Consider the following 18,343-nt stretch of genomic DNA (forward strand, 5'->3'; position numbering starts at 1 on the left):
AGAAATTATCTCTTACTTCCATAGATCCTAAACGAAACACTAGCGTTGTTGCATGTGATTCCGCTGAAGAATGATTCAGAAGGGACAGGCGATTCAAGGCACTTTCTGATCTCATCTCTGGGACAGAGTGAGCTTCTCCAGGAACCGCAGCAGGCACCCCTTCAAAGTCAAAAACCAACCCCTTCCCTTTGTCCACATTCGTAGTAATCAGTGGAGGAGCTTCAAGACACAGGAGCCTTTGTTGACATTCAATATCTCCTGCCAGATTCCACATAGACTGCCTCACTCGTTCAATATGAACTTTCTTTAGTTGCGGATCAGTCACCGAGAGATATTGTCTCATCTCATCTAGCACAGGTTTAGCTATCTTTGGTTTGCCTGAGGTTGGATCAATACCAACATCAGCATCCCTTGCTCAGGGGCTTAAGCGGATCAAATGCCACATGTGTAACTCGACCAACACGACTAGCAATTTCCTTGATTGTATATGTCGTGTTATAATTCACCGGAATGTTCCTTAATCTGATCCATATTGGTAAAACCTTCAAATAATCTTCTGGTGGCTTTTCCACCCATCTCTCTAAAGTAACGCTCCAATCGTTGAAAGTCCATGCACCAGTGTCCAGGACTGTAGATAAATCCGTTTCAGAATCAAAAATGAACTGAAACCTATCTTTAGGTAAAGCAGTACCCCGCGCACGATTGTAAACACGCCACATTCTTGGCATCTCATGAATTAGGCTTGACATCTTCTGATTCTCAGGATACAACAACTTCCCTATTATACTTCGTTCATTCCTGACACAAGAACTAAATTGGGGAAGGTCTTGTATAACGATCGGTTGATCATCATCAAGTGACATCTCCTGTAAAGCTCTGTCCAAAGCATACTCCATTACTTGCAGTTCCTCTCCACTTCACAATACAACAATATGACGGTAGAATTTGAAGATCTATTGCTGGCGGCGTTTTGTATCTCGAAGAACTAGGTTAAAATTGCCTCAAATCTTTCAAAGATACGGTGAATATTATGTACAAACAGAAAATATTCGATCAAATCCGGCGAAAACAGAAATTTTCCTCGTATACTACAGCTTTTTCAATAGAGAAGAGACCCTCTAATTGAAAAAGAGAGACCTAAGCAAAAAAAAACCTCCCAACTCAATTATATTTTATTAAAAACTCAATAAATTGGTTTGTTTCGTCATTTAGTTCAAATTGTGATTTTATTTATTTCAAATTTGGAAAATAAAAACTAGTTAAGAGTTAAGAAAAAAAAAATCTCAAGTGTGAATGTCGTCTAACAATTTAGAAAGATCTCAAATCTTTGGTTTTAACCCTAACCGTTGACAGATCAGCCTGCTTTGATCCACGGTCATAAAATATCAAAATTCTAATCTAACTTTCTTAATATTTGCGGATATGCAGTAGAACCGCTAAATTCTATACCGGATTGAACCCTAGCGCGCAGTCCTCATCCCTAATTGACAGCTGTACATGATGGTTAAACCCTAAATCCCTAACTAGGAAAATCTTTAAGTATAAAAGAGTCGATCGTGAATTAACAAGTCAAAGAACAGATAATGGATGAGGAGAAGCTTCCGTGTGAGTTGATTGAAGAGACGCTCTCTCGTGTCCCTCCTAAATCTCTTGTGCGCTTCAGAACCGTTTCTAAGCAATGGAACTCCCTTTTCGACGATAAGACGTTCATCAAAAACCACAAGATGACATTTCGATTCATCTTAGCAACCAAATCCAAGTTCTACTCGGTAAGCATCACTCCAAAGATACAAGTGCGTGAGCTAACTTTAGATATTCCCGATTTAGAATTACATGCACCTAAAAAATTGGTAGATTGCAACGAGTTCTTGCTGTGTGGCATGGATAAAGGAGCCGTGGTTTGGAACCCGTGGTTAGGACAGACTAGATGGATCGAGCTTAACCAACCTAGTTTGTATTTCAATGGAGTAGGTTATGAGTATGGTAACAGGAGACTTTTGGAGAGTGGTTACAAGACCCTTGTGTCTTATCAGAAGGAATCAGACCCTACCAAAACAGTTTGGCAAATCCATGACATTTCCTCCAATGCGTTGAAAGACATAGTGTTGCAATCTGGCGGTGGTAGTAGTAGTACTACTACTAAGGGAGAAAATAATGCTATTATACACGGCGAAAGTGTATCACTGAATGGAATGTTGTATTGGGTTGCTTCTTATAAAAAGAATAATTCCACGTCATTCCTAATTTCCTTCAATTTTTCCAAGGAAAGTTTTTACAAGTTCTCAGATCTACCATGCGGGGAGAACCATCATTGCAATGTTCATGTTCTTAAGGTTTTTAAGGGAGATCGGTTTTCGTTGTTAAAGCAATGCCATCTAACAAAGAAGATTGAGATTTGGGTGACCAAGAACAAGATTATTGAAAACCGTTGCTGTGGAGATGTGGTATGGATGAATTTCATGGAAGTGTCAACTCCTAACTTGCCGGATCTAGTACAGCCAAGTTACTATATCGACGATAAAAAGCTCGTCGTGTGTTCTTGCGATAAAACTGGTCAAGCTTGGATCTATGTTATGGGGGACAAGAAGTTGATCACTAAAGTTCATATAGATTCTATGGTTGATCCCTGGCTTTTTCATTGTACCTATTTCCCCAGTTTGGTCTCAGTTCCTCGAGGTCAAAAAGAAGCAGCATTACAAGTTTGATTTCCTTAGTTAGTCTTCCTTCTTTTATGCTTCTTGAAGAAGCTTCAATTAATTGATTCGGATTTTGGTATTTTATTTACAACTATCTTCTCTGTTTTCTAGTTTTGCTTCTTTGGACGTAATCATTTATTTTCAATTTTTAAAGAAAACTAGATTAAATGTTTAATGAACGGACTCAGTTTATCCCAAATAATATTCTACGGAAGAATCTGTTAGCTTATGCGATAGTATTAAATTGGTTTTGTTTAGATCTTGCAACAAAAGTATCTTTATGTGCTCTGTTCCACATGTTAGCATGTGTTACCAATTCGAGAAACTGTATAGTTCAATATGAATTATGAAAAAAACAAAAAAAAGATATATCAAAGAAACATGCACCATGTTCTTGAGTGTTTTAATTTTTTTACAAAAGCTTTTGTTCAGAAACAAGTTAACTTTGTAGTATTAAGGGAAAAATCCATGCTATTGATACTCATGTATCCTTGAATGGAACTTTGTATCGGGTTGCTTCAATCTTGTTCTGAATACCTGATAACAAGTTAGTCATTATAAGCAAAGATTGTTTGAGTAAGAGAATGGAGCTCTTTTGTTGTCTAACATGATCGTGAACTCTCTTCCTGGCCCTGTTCTCGTGGTTTTTAGGGAAGATTGGTTTTTCGTTGTTAGAGAGATGTACGATCGGTTAAGGAAGCAAAGAAGATTGAGATTAACATAGTTTGGATTCTTGTTTAGTTGTTGGGGAAAGCTAAGATATGGATAAGAATTTTGGTCCCAACCATTTTTTTCCCCAGTATTTTGGCTTCTTGTTTAGTTCTTATCTGCTTCCTTTACATATATGCATGTTGCATTTTATTTTCTTTTATTCAGAATCTCTTTATAGCAAACTTGATCCACTACTCCATTTGCCGTCTTGACTTTGTGACGGACCGGACGTAACATTTAAAAAGAACGGGTATACGAAGCGATGTCGTTTGGTCCCTAGCTACGTGGTCGACCTCTTATATAAAAGGATGAAAAAATATAGATAACTACCAGTAACAATTCTATCCTACTAAGCCTCGAAGAATTCCAACTGAAGCAATTCAATACACGCATTCAATACAAGCAATTCCAACGAAAGTTTATCAACACACGCATCTGTAGAAGACAATCAAACAAAGCCCAAGTCCACGACAAGTAATGGCAAGGCCCAAGCCCATCAACAGCAACCCAAGAAGACAAGCAATACGACAACAGAGCAACGGTCGAAACAGAGGAGTGCGTGTACGGAGATGACGACACTCCTCCTCTACGACAACAACCCTGCGCGTCTGCAACCCTCCGCGTCTGCAACCCTCCGTGTATGACTCACCAAACACAGCTGTCTCCCAAGGATAAGGTTGCTTTAGTATTCTAGATTGTTCCAAATGTATGTATATATGCCAAAATATGTAAAGTGACTAATCATTCAAGTAATACACAAGATATTTTTCTCAAAGCTCTCCTTAAGGTTTCTAAGTTGGTTCATGGTATCAGAGCCATCCTAAGCCCTAACAGGTGAAATCGATGGCGACGACGTACCCCTTCCCAGACAGTGTTCATGTCTCCAGTTCCGTCACCTTGAAGTTGAACGACAGCAACTACCTGTGGTGGAAGACTCAGTTCAAATCGTTGCTTTCAAGTCAAAAACTCATGGGTTTTGCCAATAGAGCCATCCTTGCTCCAGTTAAGACTCGCCTCGTCGTCAATGGTGAAGTCTCCAGTGAAGTTCCCAATCCTCAGTATGAGGCTTGGTTCTGTACCGATCAGCTTGTCAGGTCTTGGCTGTTCGGAACCCTCTCTGAAGAAGTGTTGGGTCACGTTCACAGCATCACAACGTCTCGTGATGTCTAGCTTGCTCTGGCGGAAAACTTCAACAAGAGTAGCATTGCTAGAGAGTTTTCTCTTCGTCGAAGTCTTCAGCTCCTATCAAAGAAGGACAAGCCACTTTCAACCTACTTTCGTGAGTTCAAGTCCATCTGTGACTCTCTCAGCTCTATTGGGAAACCGGTGGAAGAGTCTATGAAGATCTTCGATTTTCTGAATGGACTAGGCAGAGAGTATGAACCCATTACAACGGTCATACAGAGTTCTCTGAGCAAGTTGCCAGCTCCGACCTTCAATGATGTTATTACGGAGGTTCAAGGTTTTGACTGTAAGCTACAGTCCTATGATGACACCATAGTCACTCCTCATCTGGCCTTTATGATAGAGAAGACCAACCCGTGTGCTCCCCAGTTCTCTCCACATCAACGCGGTCGTGGTCGCTCTGGTCAAAACAGAGGAAGAGAAGGTTACTCGACAAGGGGAAGAGGCTTCTCACAGCACCAATCCTCCTCTCATTCAAACGGACAAAGGCCAATCTGTCAGATTTGTGGTCGCATTGGACACACAGCCATCAAGTGTTACAATCGATTTGATAACAATTACCAAAGTGAAGTCCCAACGCAGGCCTTTGCCTCTCTGCGTGTCTCTGATGAAAATGGAAGAGAATGGCATCCAGACTCGGGAGCCACTGCTCATGTCACGTCCTCCACAGCTGGTCTTCAGGACACCAAAGCTTATGAAGGCGGTGACACAGTAATGGTTGGAGATGGAGCTTACCTTCCAATCACACACGTCGGTTCCACCACTATCTCGTCAGGTAAAGGTAAATTCCTCTTAATGAAGTGTTGGTGTGCCCAGAAATGAAAAAATCACTGCTCTCTGTGTCAAAATTATGTGATGATTACCCTTGTGGTGTGTTTTTTGATGCTAATAACGTTTACATAATCGATTTAACCACTCAGAAAGTGGTGGTTCAAGGTCCTCGTAGACAAGGACTTTATGTGCTGTAGAACCGCGAGTTTGTAGCCTTCTACTCAAACATTCAGTGTGCAGCTACCCTGGACATTTGGCATCGCCGGTTAGGACACTCCAACTCAAGGATTCTTCAGCATCTTCAAGCCTGCAAGGAGATTCAAGTCAATAAGATCAGAACACCACCCATTTGTGAGCCTTGCCAGATAGGAAAAAGTACCAAGTTACAGTTTTTTGATTCTGATTCCAGAGCCTTACATCCTTTAGAACGTGTTCATTGTGATCTTGGGGGCCATCACCAGTAGTATTAAACCAGGGATTCATGCGATCTTCGAATCACCTACATCCTCCCACAGGCAAAGTTTACATCTCCAGACATGCAATCTTTGATGAGTGTCAATTCCGCTTCCAAGATAAGTTCTGACATCTAGTTCCTCAGTATCAGACTCCTCTTCTTCGAGCCTGGCAAGCCTCAGATACTGCTCCACCACCAAAGGAAACTTCACCAGTTCAGATATTGGAAAAACCCCCTGAAGCCCCTCTAACTGTCCAACAAGAAGCTGAATTAGTATCTGATACAGAGGAGAGTGTATCAAACAATGACACTAACTCAGACTCAGGTTCTGACAAGGACAAAAATCAAGTCCAAGATACTACCTTAGTACCTGCCTTAGAGATCAATCCAGCTATTCCAGACAATCTCCATCCGATGACAACTCGAGCAAAGGCAGGAATTCACAAACCAAACCCAAGGTATGCCCTTCTGACCACAAAGACGCCAACATATGAACCAGAAAGCATAACTGCTGCTATGAAGCATCCAGGGTGGAATGGAGCTGTCATGGATGAGATGGGTAGAATTCACATGTTGAATACATGGTCTGTTGTCGAACCTACGAGTGATATGAACAAATTGGATTCCAAATGGGTTTTCAAGACTAAGCACAAACCAGATGGCACAGTGGAAAAGCTAAAAGCACGTCTCGTAGCAAAAGGATTCGATCAAGAAGAGGATGTTGACAACTTGAAAACCTTTAGCCCAGTGGTTCGAACGGCAACAATACGTCTAGCTCTTGATACGGCTGTTAACTGTGGTTGGTCCATCAAACAGCTTGATGTTTCAAATGCTTTCCTCCATGGTGAGCTCCAAGAACCATTGTATATGTACCAACCGTCAGGCTTCGTTGATCCGGAAAAACCAGGTCATGTATGTCGTCTCACCAAGGCCCTCTATGGACTAAAACAGGCACCGAGAGCATGGTTTGATACTTTCAGTAACTTTCTGATTGACTTCGGCTTTGAGTGTAGCACGTTGGATCCCTCTCTGTTCGTCTGTCATCACAATCAGGAAACTCTTGTTCTGCTCCTCTATGTTGACGACATCCTCCTCACTGGCAGTGACAGTCATTTGATGAGTCAACTTCTTGAAGCCTTAAACAACCGCTTCTCTATGAAGGATTTGGGCCCTCCAAGCTACTTTCTTGGAATAGAGTTTGAATCGTATAAGAATGGGCTGTTCTTACACCAAACGGCATACGCATCAGACATTCTCTTCCAAGCAGGAATGTCAGAATGCAATCCTATGCCAACCCCTCTGCCACAACATCTTAAGAAACTGGACAACACACCATTTGTTGAGCCAACTTACTTCCGCAGTCTTGCTGGTAAGCTTCAGTACCTGACTATCACAAGACCGGATCTCCAATATGCAGTCAACTATTATTGTCAGAGAATGCACGAACCGACAAACTCTGATTTCACATTACTGAAGCGGATTCTCAGGTATATCAAAGGAACCCTTAATTACGGTTTGCCAATACAGCAACACAAGAATCCAGCTCTATCAGCCTTCTGTGATAGTGATTATGCGGGTTCCAAGGATACAAGACGTTCCACCACTGGCTTCTGCATCTTACTTGGCTCAACTCTGATCTCTTGGTCCGCAAAAAGACAATCCACGGTGTCAAACTCATCAACAGAGTCAGAATACAGGGCTCTGTCTATCGTGGCAAAAGAATTGACATGGATATCCTCTCTTCTTCGTGACATTGGTATCTCTCAACACCAACCGACGAGAGTGTTCTGCGACAACTTGTCTGCAGTCTATCTGTCAGCTAATCCGGCTCTACATAACAGAACCAAACACTTCGACAAAGATTGGCACTACATTAGAGAACAAGTGGCTTTGGGGTTAATTGAAACTCATCACATTCCAGCTTCCCTCCAGCTAGCCGATATCTTCACCAAACCGCTGCCTCGTCCTTCTTTTTTTGATCTTCGACGCAAGCTTGGCGTGTCTGCTTCATCCGTCACACCCACGTCAAGCTTGAGGGAGAGTGTAGAAGAGAATCAAACAAAGCCCAAGTCCACGACAAGTAATGGAAAGGCCCAAGCCCATCAACAGCAACACAAGAAGACAAGCAAGACGACAACAGAGCAACGGTCAAAACAGAGGAGTGCGTGTACGGAGAAGATGATACTCCTCCTCTACGACAACAACCCTGCGCGTCTGCAACCCTCCTTGTATGACTCTCCAAACACAGCTGTCTCCCAAGGATAAGGTTGCTTTAGTATTCTAGATTGTTCCAAATGTATGTATATATGCCAAAATATGTAAAGTGACTAATCATTCAAGTAATACACAAGATATTTTTCTCAAAGCTCTCCTTAAGGTTTCTAAGTTCGTTCAGCATCTTCCCAATGAATACAAGAGAGAAAGATGGGAGGTTCTGGTACAAAAGCTGATTTATGGGCAAACCAAAAGCTGTGTAGAGCTATGGGGATTAAGATGATTGATCTAATCATTAATATGATTGATCCTCTATAAAAGATAGTAACCATTTCCCCAAATTTTAATTACAAGTGACCAATATGTTACCTCTAAAATCTTACTTTAAAGCTCCAAAACTTTGTTCTTCTTTTTGTTTTGTGCTTGGGGAAGAATATTAGTGAAAAAGCTAAATGCTTTACATGTGTTACTAGAAAATAATAAAAATGGACCGATGAGTTGCATTAACGTCTGATGTGTCATGAGAAAATCCTACGTGTGAGAAAAAAATGTCATAAATATTGTGCCAAACACACAATAACATCAGCATTTCGCAAACTCCACAAAGGCAGTCCTGACCACAGAGTGCGTTCGCCACTTGCTATACCCTTTAACTTCCACCTATAAAAGCCTCATTAGTCTCTCTTAATATATTCAAAAAACTCACATCAACATTAAAAACTCATCACTCTTCTTTTAGCTCCATCGATCTCTCTATAGGCTTCTTCATTATAAAAAAAATAAAAGAAAAAAACCAAAGATGTCTTTCGTTGCAAACTTGGTCATCAAGAGCTTTGACCGTGCTTCCACGGTATGTGTTGAAGATGTGGTGGATAGTTTTCGAGTAGCATATGTTGAGAATGGTGGTGATGACGATGACAGTGGCTACGATTATGCTCCTGTTGCGTGATTGTCCGCTACTCCGCTGTTAGTATATAAATGTAATTTAGGAGGGGAAAGGAGATAGAAAGAGATTATAAGGTGTTTTAGATATATAGCTAGGCCATGTATGTTATGTACTAGATAGTGTGGTGAGTTTTCTTGTAGATGTAAGTGTAACATACCCATGACGGTAGTAGCAAAATCATCTCTTCCTTAACCATATTCACCTTTTTGTCTGTTAAGTTTGGAAATTAGTTTAACGTTTCATTATACTAAACGATATTTTTAGTTCCCTGAATTTTACTTGTGTTGGTGTTTTCTCATCGATTTTGTGTTGTGGTTTAGTATTCACTTTATTCATTTATGCTACATTCAATTTTTTAACCGAAGAAAGCCGAATCTAAAGTGTAATCGAACAGGTTTATTTTTCAAGATTTGAACTTGTGAATTTTTTTTTTTTGTATCATAAAAATAACATTTGTACAATGAATGCGTCTTAAGAGTTGAAAAAGAGCTGAAAAAAAACTAAAAACATTTTAAAGATCTAAGGGCTACAGGTAGAGAACCAATAACAGAGACCCTCCGCATAAGCCGAATTTCCCGAGAGTTTAAGAGAGCTGCACCGGTTTCTAACGTTTTTATCAATGATGCGCACAAGTTGGGTTGGTGGAGTAGGTAATTCTCCGTGACGCCTACCATTGCGTTTTCGCCACAAATAATATATTGAGGTTTGTAACACATACCGAAGAGTGAAAGTATGCAGCTTTGGTTGAGAAGCATCAAGTAGCATCGGAGAAATTAAACTCCAACTCGCAGTATACCGGTTGTGAAGAAGGCCTCTTGTAGTAGTGATCAGACTTGAGAGGAGTATGGACAAGAGAAAAATAGATGATCCCTTGTCTCCACATTCTCACCACAAAATTCGCAGCAAATCCGTGCTCTCACATCCCATTGCCTGAGTTTATCTCCTGTTGCTAGACGGTCATGGAAACCAAACTCCTTTGTACCAGGCACATCTTGCATTGGGTTGATCTCTCTTATCTGTGCCATGTTTGTTTTGATGAGAACTTATTTGCAAAACTGTCATCTTTAGAACGCCACAGTGAGCGATCCTCCGCATCGGATTGGCTCCGTCGTGCTAACTCAAGATGATCCTCAATCTGATGATTGCAAAACTTGTGAAGTATATTACATTTGGAAAGTATATGGAAAGGAAGCTTGCTACATGTATTTATTTAACCAATTTTCTAATTATATGTGATGTTTCTGCATTTTATAGGATTTTAATTATAGTTTTTAGGTTTGTTTTGAGTTTTTTCCTAGGTCCAAGTGTGCTTTTAGAGCCCTTTTAGTCTTTTGTGAGTCTTTATAGGTCCTAGGTGACTTTGGTGAGAATCTGAGCGTTTTGGGGATGAAAACNAAGAAACTGGACAACACACCATTTGTTGAGCCAACTTACTTCCGCAGTCTTGCTGGTAAGCTTCAGTACCTGACTATCACAAGACCGGATCTCCAATATGCAGTCAACTATTATTGTCAGAGAATGCACGAACCGACAAACTCTGATTTCACATTACTGAAGCGGATTCTCAGGTATATCAAAGGAACCCTTAATTACGGTTTGCCAATACAGCAACACAAGAATCCAGCTCTATCAGCCTTCTGTGATAGTGATTATGCGGGTTCCAAGGATACAAGACGTTCCACCACTGGCTTCTGCATCTTACTTGGCTCAACTCTGATCTCTTGGTCCGCAAAAAGACAATCCACGGTGTCAAACTCATCAACAGAGTCAGAATACAGGGCTCTGTCTATCGTGGCAAAAGAATTGACATGGATATCCTCTCTTCTTCGTGACATTGGTATCTCTCAACACCAACCGACGAGAGTGTTCTGCGACAACTTGTCTGCAGTCTATCTGTCAGCTAATCCGGCTCTACATAACAGAACCAAACACTTCGACAAAGATTGGCACTACATTAGAGAACAAGTGGCTTTGGGGTTAATTGAAACTCATCACATTCCAGCTTCCCTCCAGCTAGCCGATATCTTCACCAAACCGCTGCCTCGTCCTTCTTTTTTTGATCTTCGACGCAAGCTTGGCGTGTCTGCTTCATCCGTCACACCCACGTCAAGCTTGAGGGAGAGTGTAGAAGAGAATCAAACAAAGCCCAAGTCCACGACAAGTAATGGAAAGGCCCAAGCCCATCAACAGCAACACAAGAAGACAAGCAAGACGACAACAGAGCAACGGTCAAAACAGAGGAGTGCGTGTACGGAGAAGATGATACTCCTCCTCTACGACAACAACCCTGCGCGTCTGCAACCCTCCTTGTATGACTCTCCAAACACAGCTGTCTCCCAAGGATAAGGTTGCTTTAGTATTCTAGATTGTTCCAAATGTATGTATATATGCCAAAATATGTAAAGTGACTAATCATTCAAGTAATACACAAGATATTTTTCTCAAAGCTCTCCTTAAGGTTTCTAAGTTCGTTCAGCATCTTCCCAATGAATACAAGAGAGAAAGATGGGAGGTTCTGGTACAAAAGCTGATTTATGGGCAAACCAAAAGCTGTGTAGAGCTATGGGGATTAAGATGATTGATCTAATCATTAATATGATTGATCCTCTATAAAAGATAGTAACCATTTCCCCAAATTTTAATTACAAGTGACCAATATGTTACCTCTAAAATCTTACTTTAAAGCTCCAAAACTTTGTTCTTCTTTTTGTTTTGTGCTTGGGGAAGAATATTAGTGAAAAAGCTAAATGCTTTACATGTGTTACTAGAAAATAATAAAAATGGACCGATGAGTTGCATTAACGTCTGATGTGTCATGAGAAAATCCTACGTGTGAGAAAAAAATGTCATAAATATTGTGCCAAACACACAATAACATCAGCATTTCGCAAACTCCACAAAGGCAGTCCTGACCACAGAGTGCGTTCGCCACTTGCTATACCCTTTAACTTCCACCTATAAAAGCCTCATTAGTCTCTCTTAATATATTCAAAAAACTCACATCAACATTAAAAACTCATCACTCTTCTTTTAGCTCCATCGATCTCTCTATAGGCTTCTTCATTATAAAAAAAATAAAAGAAAAAAACCAAAGATGTCTTTCGTTGCAAACTTGGTCATCAAGAGCTTTGACCGTGCTTCCACGGTATGTGTTGAAGATGTGGTGGATAGTTTTCGAGTAGCATATGTTGAGAATGGTGGTGATGACGATGACAGTGGCTACGATTATGCTCCTGTTGCGTGATTGTCCGCTACTCCGCTGTTAGTATATAAATGTAATTTAGGAGGGGAAAGGAGATAGAAAGAGATTATAAGGTGTTTTAGATATATAGCTAGGCCATGTATGTTATGTACTAGATAGTGTGGTGAGTTTTCTTGTAGATGTAAGTGTAACATACCCATGACGGTAGTAGCAAAATCATCTCTTCCTTAACCATATTCACCTTTTTGTCTGTTAAGTTTGGAAATTAGTTTAACGTTTCATTATACTAAACGATATTTTTAGTTCCCTGAATTTTACTTGTGTTGGTGTTTTCTCATCGATTTTGTGTTGTGGTTTAGTATTCACTTTATTCATTTATGCTACATTCAATTTTTTAACCGAAGAAAGCCGAATCTAAAGTGTAATCGAACAGGTTTATTTTTCAAGATTTGAACTTGTGAATTTTTTTTTTTTGTATCATAAAAATAACATTTGTACAATGAATGCGTCTTAAGAGTTGAAAAAGAGCTGAAAAAAAACTAAAAACATTTTAAAGATCTAAGGGCTACAGGTAGAGAACCAATAACAGAGACCCTCCGCATAAGCCGAATTTCCCGAGAGTTTAAGAGAGCTGCACCGGTTTCTAACGTTTTTATCAATGATGCGCACAAGTTGGGTTGGTGGAGTAGGTAATTCTCCGTGACGCCTACCATTGCGTTTTCGCCACAAATAATATATTGAGGTTTGTAACACATACCGAAGAGTGAAAGTATGCAGCTTTGGTTGAGAAGCATCAAGTAGCATCGGAGAAATTAAACTCCAACTCGCAGTATACCGGTTGTGAAGAAGGCCTCTTGTAGTAGTGATCAGACTTGAGAGGAGTATGGACAAGAGAAAAATAGATGATCCCTTGTCTCCACATTCTCACCACAAAATTCGCAGCAAATCCGTGCTCTCACATCCCATTGCCTGAGTTTATCTCCTGTTGCTAGACGGTCATGGAAACCAAACTCCTTTGTACCAGGCACATCTTGCATTGGGTTGATCTCTCTTATCTGTGCCATGTTTGTTTTGATGAGAACTTATTTGCAAAACTGTCATCTTTAGAACGCCACAGTGAGCGATCCTCCGCATCGGATTGGCTCCGTCGTGCTAACTCAAGATGATCCTCAATCTGATGATTGCAAAACTTGTGAAGTATATTACATTTGGAAAGTATATGGAAAGGAAGCTTGCTACATGTATTTATTTAACCAATTTTCTAATTATATGTGATGTTTCTGCATTTTATAGGATTTTAATTATAGTTTTTAGGTTTGTTTTGAGTTTTTTCCTAGGTCCAAGTGTGCTTTTAGAGCCCTTTTAGTCTTTTGTGAGTCTTTATAGGTCCTAGGTGACTTTGGTGAGAATCTGAGCGTTTTGGGGATGAAAACATGCATCTGGAGCCAATTGGTTGAAGACTGATCGAGCTAGTAGGCAGATGGAGTGAGAGCAGAAAAACGTTTCGGATCGACTGATCCTCGCTCGAGATCGACCAGTCCCCGTACCCGACTCAAGTTTTCCTTTTTCGTTTTAAACCGACTTTTAGGGTTTTATTTTGATATTTAAGTTAGAGGCTCGGCCTCCAGAGACATAAGCTTTATTTTTCTGAGACTATTTTGTATTGAGAGCAAAGGGAGAAGATCTCTAATCCTTCTTGACACTTTGGAGAAGATTTCTAAACCCTATTTTCTATTCTTNCGTTCAGCATCTTCCCAATGAATACAAGAGAGAAAGATGGGAGGTTCTGGTACAAAAGCTGATTTATGGGCAAACCAAAAGCTGTGTAGAGCTATGGGGATTAAGATGATTGATCTAATCATTAATATGATTGATCCTCTATAAAAGATAGTAACCATTTCCCCAAATTTTAATTACAAGTGACCAATATGTTACCTCTAAAATCTTACTTTAAAGCTCCAAAACTTTGTTCTTCTTTTTGTTTTGTGCTTGGGGAAGAATATTAGTGAAAAAGCTAAATGCTTTACATGTGTTACTAGAAAATAATAAAAATGGACCGATGAGTTGCATTAACGTCTGATGTGTCATGAGAAAATCCTACGTGTGAGAAAAAAATGTCATAAATATTGTGCCAAACACACAATAACATCAGCATTTCGCAAACTCCACAAAGGCAGTCCTGACCACAGAGTGCGTTCGCCACTTGCTATACCCTTTAACTTCCACCTATAAAAGCCTCATTAGTCTCTCTTAATATATTCAAAAAACTCACATCAACATTAAAAACTCATCACTCTTCTTTTAGCTCCATCGATCTCTCTATAGGCTTCTTCATTATAAAAAAAATAAAAGAAAAAAACCAAAGATGTCTTTCGTTGCAAACTTGGTCATCAAGAGCTTTGACCGTGCTTCCACGGTATGTGTTGAAGATGTGGTGGATAGTTTTCGAGTAGCATATGTTGAGAATGGTGGTGATGACGATGACAGTGGCTACGATTATGCTCCTGTTGCGTGATTGTCCGCTACTCCGCTGTTAGTATATAAATGTAATTTAGGAGGGGAAAGGAGATAGAAAGAGATTATAAGGTGTTTTAGATATATAGCTAGGCCATGTATGTTATGTACTAGATAGTGTGGTGAGTTTTCTTGTAGATGTAAGTGTAACATACCCATGACGGTAGTAGCAAAATCATCTCTTCCTTAACCATATTCACCTTTTTGTCTGTTAAGTTTGGAAATTAGTTTAACGTTTCATTATACTAAACGATATTTTTAGTTCCCTGAATTTTACTTGTGTTGGTGTTTTCTCATCGATTTTGTGTTGTGGTTTAGTATTCACTTTATTCATTTATGCTACATTCAATTTTTTAACCGAAGAAAGCCGAATCTAAAGTGTAATCGAACAGGTTTATTTTTCAAGATTTGAACTTGTGAATTTTTTTTTTTTGTATCATAAAAATAACATTTGTACAATGAATGCGTCTTAAGAGTTGAAAAAGAGCTGAAAAAAAACTAAAAACATTTTAAAGATCTAAGGGCTACAGGTAGAGAACCAATAACAGAGACCCTCCGCATAAGCCGAATTTCCCGAGAGTTTAAGAGAGCTGCACCGGTTTCTAACGTTTTTATCAATGATGCGCACAAGTTGGGTTGGTGGAGTAGGTAATTCTCCGTGACGCCTACCATTGCGTTTTCGCCACAAATAATATATTGAGGTTTGTAACACATACCGAAGAGTGAAAGTATGCAGCTTTGGTTGAGAAGCATCAAGTAGCATCGGAGAAATTAAACTCCAACTCGCAGTATACCGGTTGTGAAGAAGGCCTCTTGTAGTAGTGATCAGACTTGAGAGGAGTATGGACAAGAGAAAAATAGATGATCCCTTGTCTCCACATTCTCACCACAAAATTCGCAGCAAATCCGTGCTCTCACATCCCATTGCCTGAGTTTATCTCCTGTTGCTAGACGGTCATGGAAACCAAACTCCTTTGTACCAGGCACATCTTGCATTGGGTTGATCTCTCTTATCTGTGCCATGTTTGTTTTGATGAGAACTTATTTGCAAAACTGTCATCTTTAGAACGCCACAGTGAGCGATCCTCCGCATCGGATTGGCTCCGTCGTGCTAACTCAAGATGATCCTCAATCTGATGATTGCAAAACTTGTGAAGTATATTACATTTGGAAAGTATATGGAAAGGAAGCTTGCTACATGTATTTATTTAACCAATTTTCTAATTATATGTGATGTTTCTGCATTTTATAGGATTTTAATTATAGTTTTTAGGTTTGTTTTGAGTTTTTTCCTAGGTCCAAGTGTGCTTTTAGAGCCCTTTTAGTCTTTTGTGAGTCTTTATAGGTCCTAGGTGACTTTGGTGAGAATCTGAGCGTTTTGGGGATGAAAACATGCATCTGGAGCCAATTGGTTGAAGACTGATCGAGCTAGTAGGCAGATGGAGTGAGAGCAGAAAAACGTTTCGGATCGACTGATCCTCGCTCGAGATCGACCAGTCCCCGTACCCGACTCAAGTTTTCCTTTTTCGTTTTAAACCGACTTTTAGGGTTTTATTTTGATATTTAAGTTAGAGGCTCGGCCTCCAGAGACATAAGCTTTATTTTTCTGAGACTATTTTGTATTGAGAGCAAAGGGAGAAGATCTCTAATCCTTCTTGACACTTTGGAGAAGATTTCTAAACCCTATTTTCTATTCTTTTGCAATTCAATTATGTTTTCTTCATCTTTGATTTGCTGTTCTTTGATTTCCATGTTTGAGTAGTTTAACTGTTGGGTTTAAAGGGGTTTATGATTCTCTAACTTAGGTTGTTAGATTTGGGAATGATCTATTGAGTTTTTCATCTATTGTTGTTCTTATTGCTTAGACTAGATTAGCTACTTAGTTTATGATCTTAGGTTAAATTCATCTAGGCATCAAAAGTATTGTTGAATTGCTGGAAAAGAATTTAGGTGAGCAAGGTGGACCTAGCCAACGAAAGTTGAAGTTGAGGCACCTTGTGAACAGATCAAACTTGAACCATTATTGCTTGCTTGGTTTGCTAGGTCCAAACGATGGTTTAGGGTTTAGTGAATTCATNAAAAAAATGTCATAAATATTGTGCCAAACACACAATAACATCAGCATTTCGCAAACTCCACAAAGGCAGTCCTGACCACAGAGTGCGTTCGCCACTTGCTATACCCTTTAACTTCCACCTATAAAAGCCTCATTAGTCTCTCTTAATATATTCAAAAAACTCACATCAACATTAAAAACTCATCACTCTTCTTTTAGCTCCATCGATCTCTCTATAGGCTTCTTCATTATAAAAAAAATAAAAGAAAAAAACCAAAGATGTCTTTCGTTGCAAACTTGGTCATCAAGAGCTTTGACCGTGCTTCCACGGTATGTGTTGAAGATGTGGTGGATAGTTTTCGAGTAGCATATGTTGAGAATGGTGGTGATGACGATGACAGTGGCTACGATTATGCTCCTGTTGCGTGATTGTCCGCTACTCCGCTGTTAGTATATAAATGTAATTTAGGAGGGGAAAGGAGATAGAAAGAGATTATAAGGTGTTTTAGATATATAGCTAGGCCATGTATGTTATGTACTAGATAGTGTGGTGAGTTTTCTTGTAGATGTAAGTGTAACATACCCATGACGGTAGTAGCAAAATCATCTCTTCCTTAACCATATTCACCTTTTTGTCTGTTAAGTTTGGAAATTAGTTTAACGTTTCATTATACTAAACGATATTTTTAGTTCCCTGAATTTTACTTGTGTTGGTGTTTTCTCATCGATTTTGTGTTGTGGTTTAGTATTCACTTTATTCATTTNATTCTAGAACGGTTTCTAATGCATCCCATCTAACCACCTTAGTCTGAAATTATATCCCCATAGATTCCCTGCACCCAATATTTCTTTTTTGATTTAAAGCAACTTATTTACTTTCCTATTTTTAATCGGTTACTTAAAACACAATCTTTTTTATTGCCTTAGCTATATTTGATCTATACAATTTCATAGTGCATTGATTGGTCCCTGTGGATTCGATCCTGAAGTGTTACAACGATACCACTAGATCGTGGTGGAGTACACATTGGGTTTTAATTGACCTGTTGATCAATTTGGCACCGTTGCCGGGGACCAAAACGTTGCCTTTGAGATTCTAGATTTAAATTTAGTCTAAGATTTATTTTATTATTATTACTAATTTGTTTTTGTGTTCTTTCTCTTGTGTTTCAGGTGCATGCAAAGAAGAAGCCACAAGCCTACTGATTTGCATAATCTGAGAAACGAAGAGTTAGCCCTGCTTGAACGAGAAAACAGAAAAGCAAAAGCTAAAGCTGACAAGATGGAGGATGGACAGAATCCAGATGGTCATCAGCCTAACCCTCAAGAGGTCATTATTCCGCCTCCTCCTCCTGCACCACAAGAGCATAATGCAGCTGAGCTGAATCCACCAGCAAGACGAACTACTTTGAGGGATGAAGAAGCTCACAATAGGCTATTTGCGAATCGGTCTGCGATTCAACCTCCTGCTCCTGCGAGACAAGATTATGAGATCAAGCATAGCCTGATCAATTTGGTCCAGAATCGTGTGTTTAATGGATTAGCATCAGAGAGCCCTCTGGACCATATTGAAGCTTTTGAGAGATTGGCTAGT

General features: G+C 39.7%; 5 protein-coding genes across 5 annotated transcripts; all 5 read left to right on the forward strand.

Annotated features, from left to right (window-relative positions):
- LOC104759806 (putative F-box protein At1g47390) lies at positions 1,584-2,871 on the forward strand. Its single transcript, XM_010482690.1, has one exon. It carries the CDS (start codon positions 1,584-1,586, stop codon positions 2,703-2,705), a length of 1,122 nt encoding a protein of 373 aa, XP_010480992.1. The 3' UTR covers positions 2,706-2,871.
- LOC104758035 lies at positions 8,745-9,255 on the forward strand. Its single transcript, XM_010480840.1, has one exon. It carries the CDS (start codon positions 8,831-8,833, stop codon positions 8,978-8,980), a length of 150 nt encoding a protein of 49 aa, XP_010479142.1. The 5' UTR covers positions 8,745-8,830; the 3' UTR covers positions 8,981-9,255.
- LOC104758036 lies at positions 11,985-12,496 on the forward strand. Its single transcript, XM_010480841.2, has one exon. It carries the CDS (start codon positions 12,072-12,074, stop codon positions 12,219-12,221), a length of 150 nt encoding a protein of 49 aa, XP_010479143.1. The 5' UTR covers positions 11,985-12,071; the 3' UTR covers positions 12,222-12,496.
- Positions 14,458-14,969, forward strand: LOC104758037. The gene has a single exon (XM_010480842.2). The coding sequence runs from the start codon at positions 14,545-14,547 to the stop codon at positions 14,692-14,694; it is 150 nt and encodes a 49-aa protein (XP_010479144.1). The 5' UTR covers positions 14,458-14,544; the 3' UTR covers positions 14,695-14,969.
- LOC104758038 lies at positions 16,942-17,453 on the forward strand. The gene has a single exon (XM_010480843.2). It carries the CDS (start codon positions 17,029-17,031, stop codon positions 17,176-17,178), a length of 150 nt encoding a protein of 49 aa, XP_010479145.1. The 5' UTR covers positions 16,942-17,028; the 3' UTR covers positions 17,179-17,453.

Source organism: Camelina sativa, chromosome 17 (genome assembly GCF_000633955.1).
Source record: "Camelina sativa cultivar DH55 chromosome 17, Cs, whole genome shotgun sequence".
NCBI classification, from domain to species: Eukaryota; Viridiplantae; Streptophyta; class Magnoliopsida; order Brassicales; family Brassicaceae; genus Camelina; species Camelina sativa.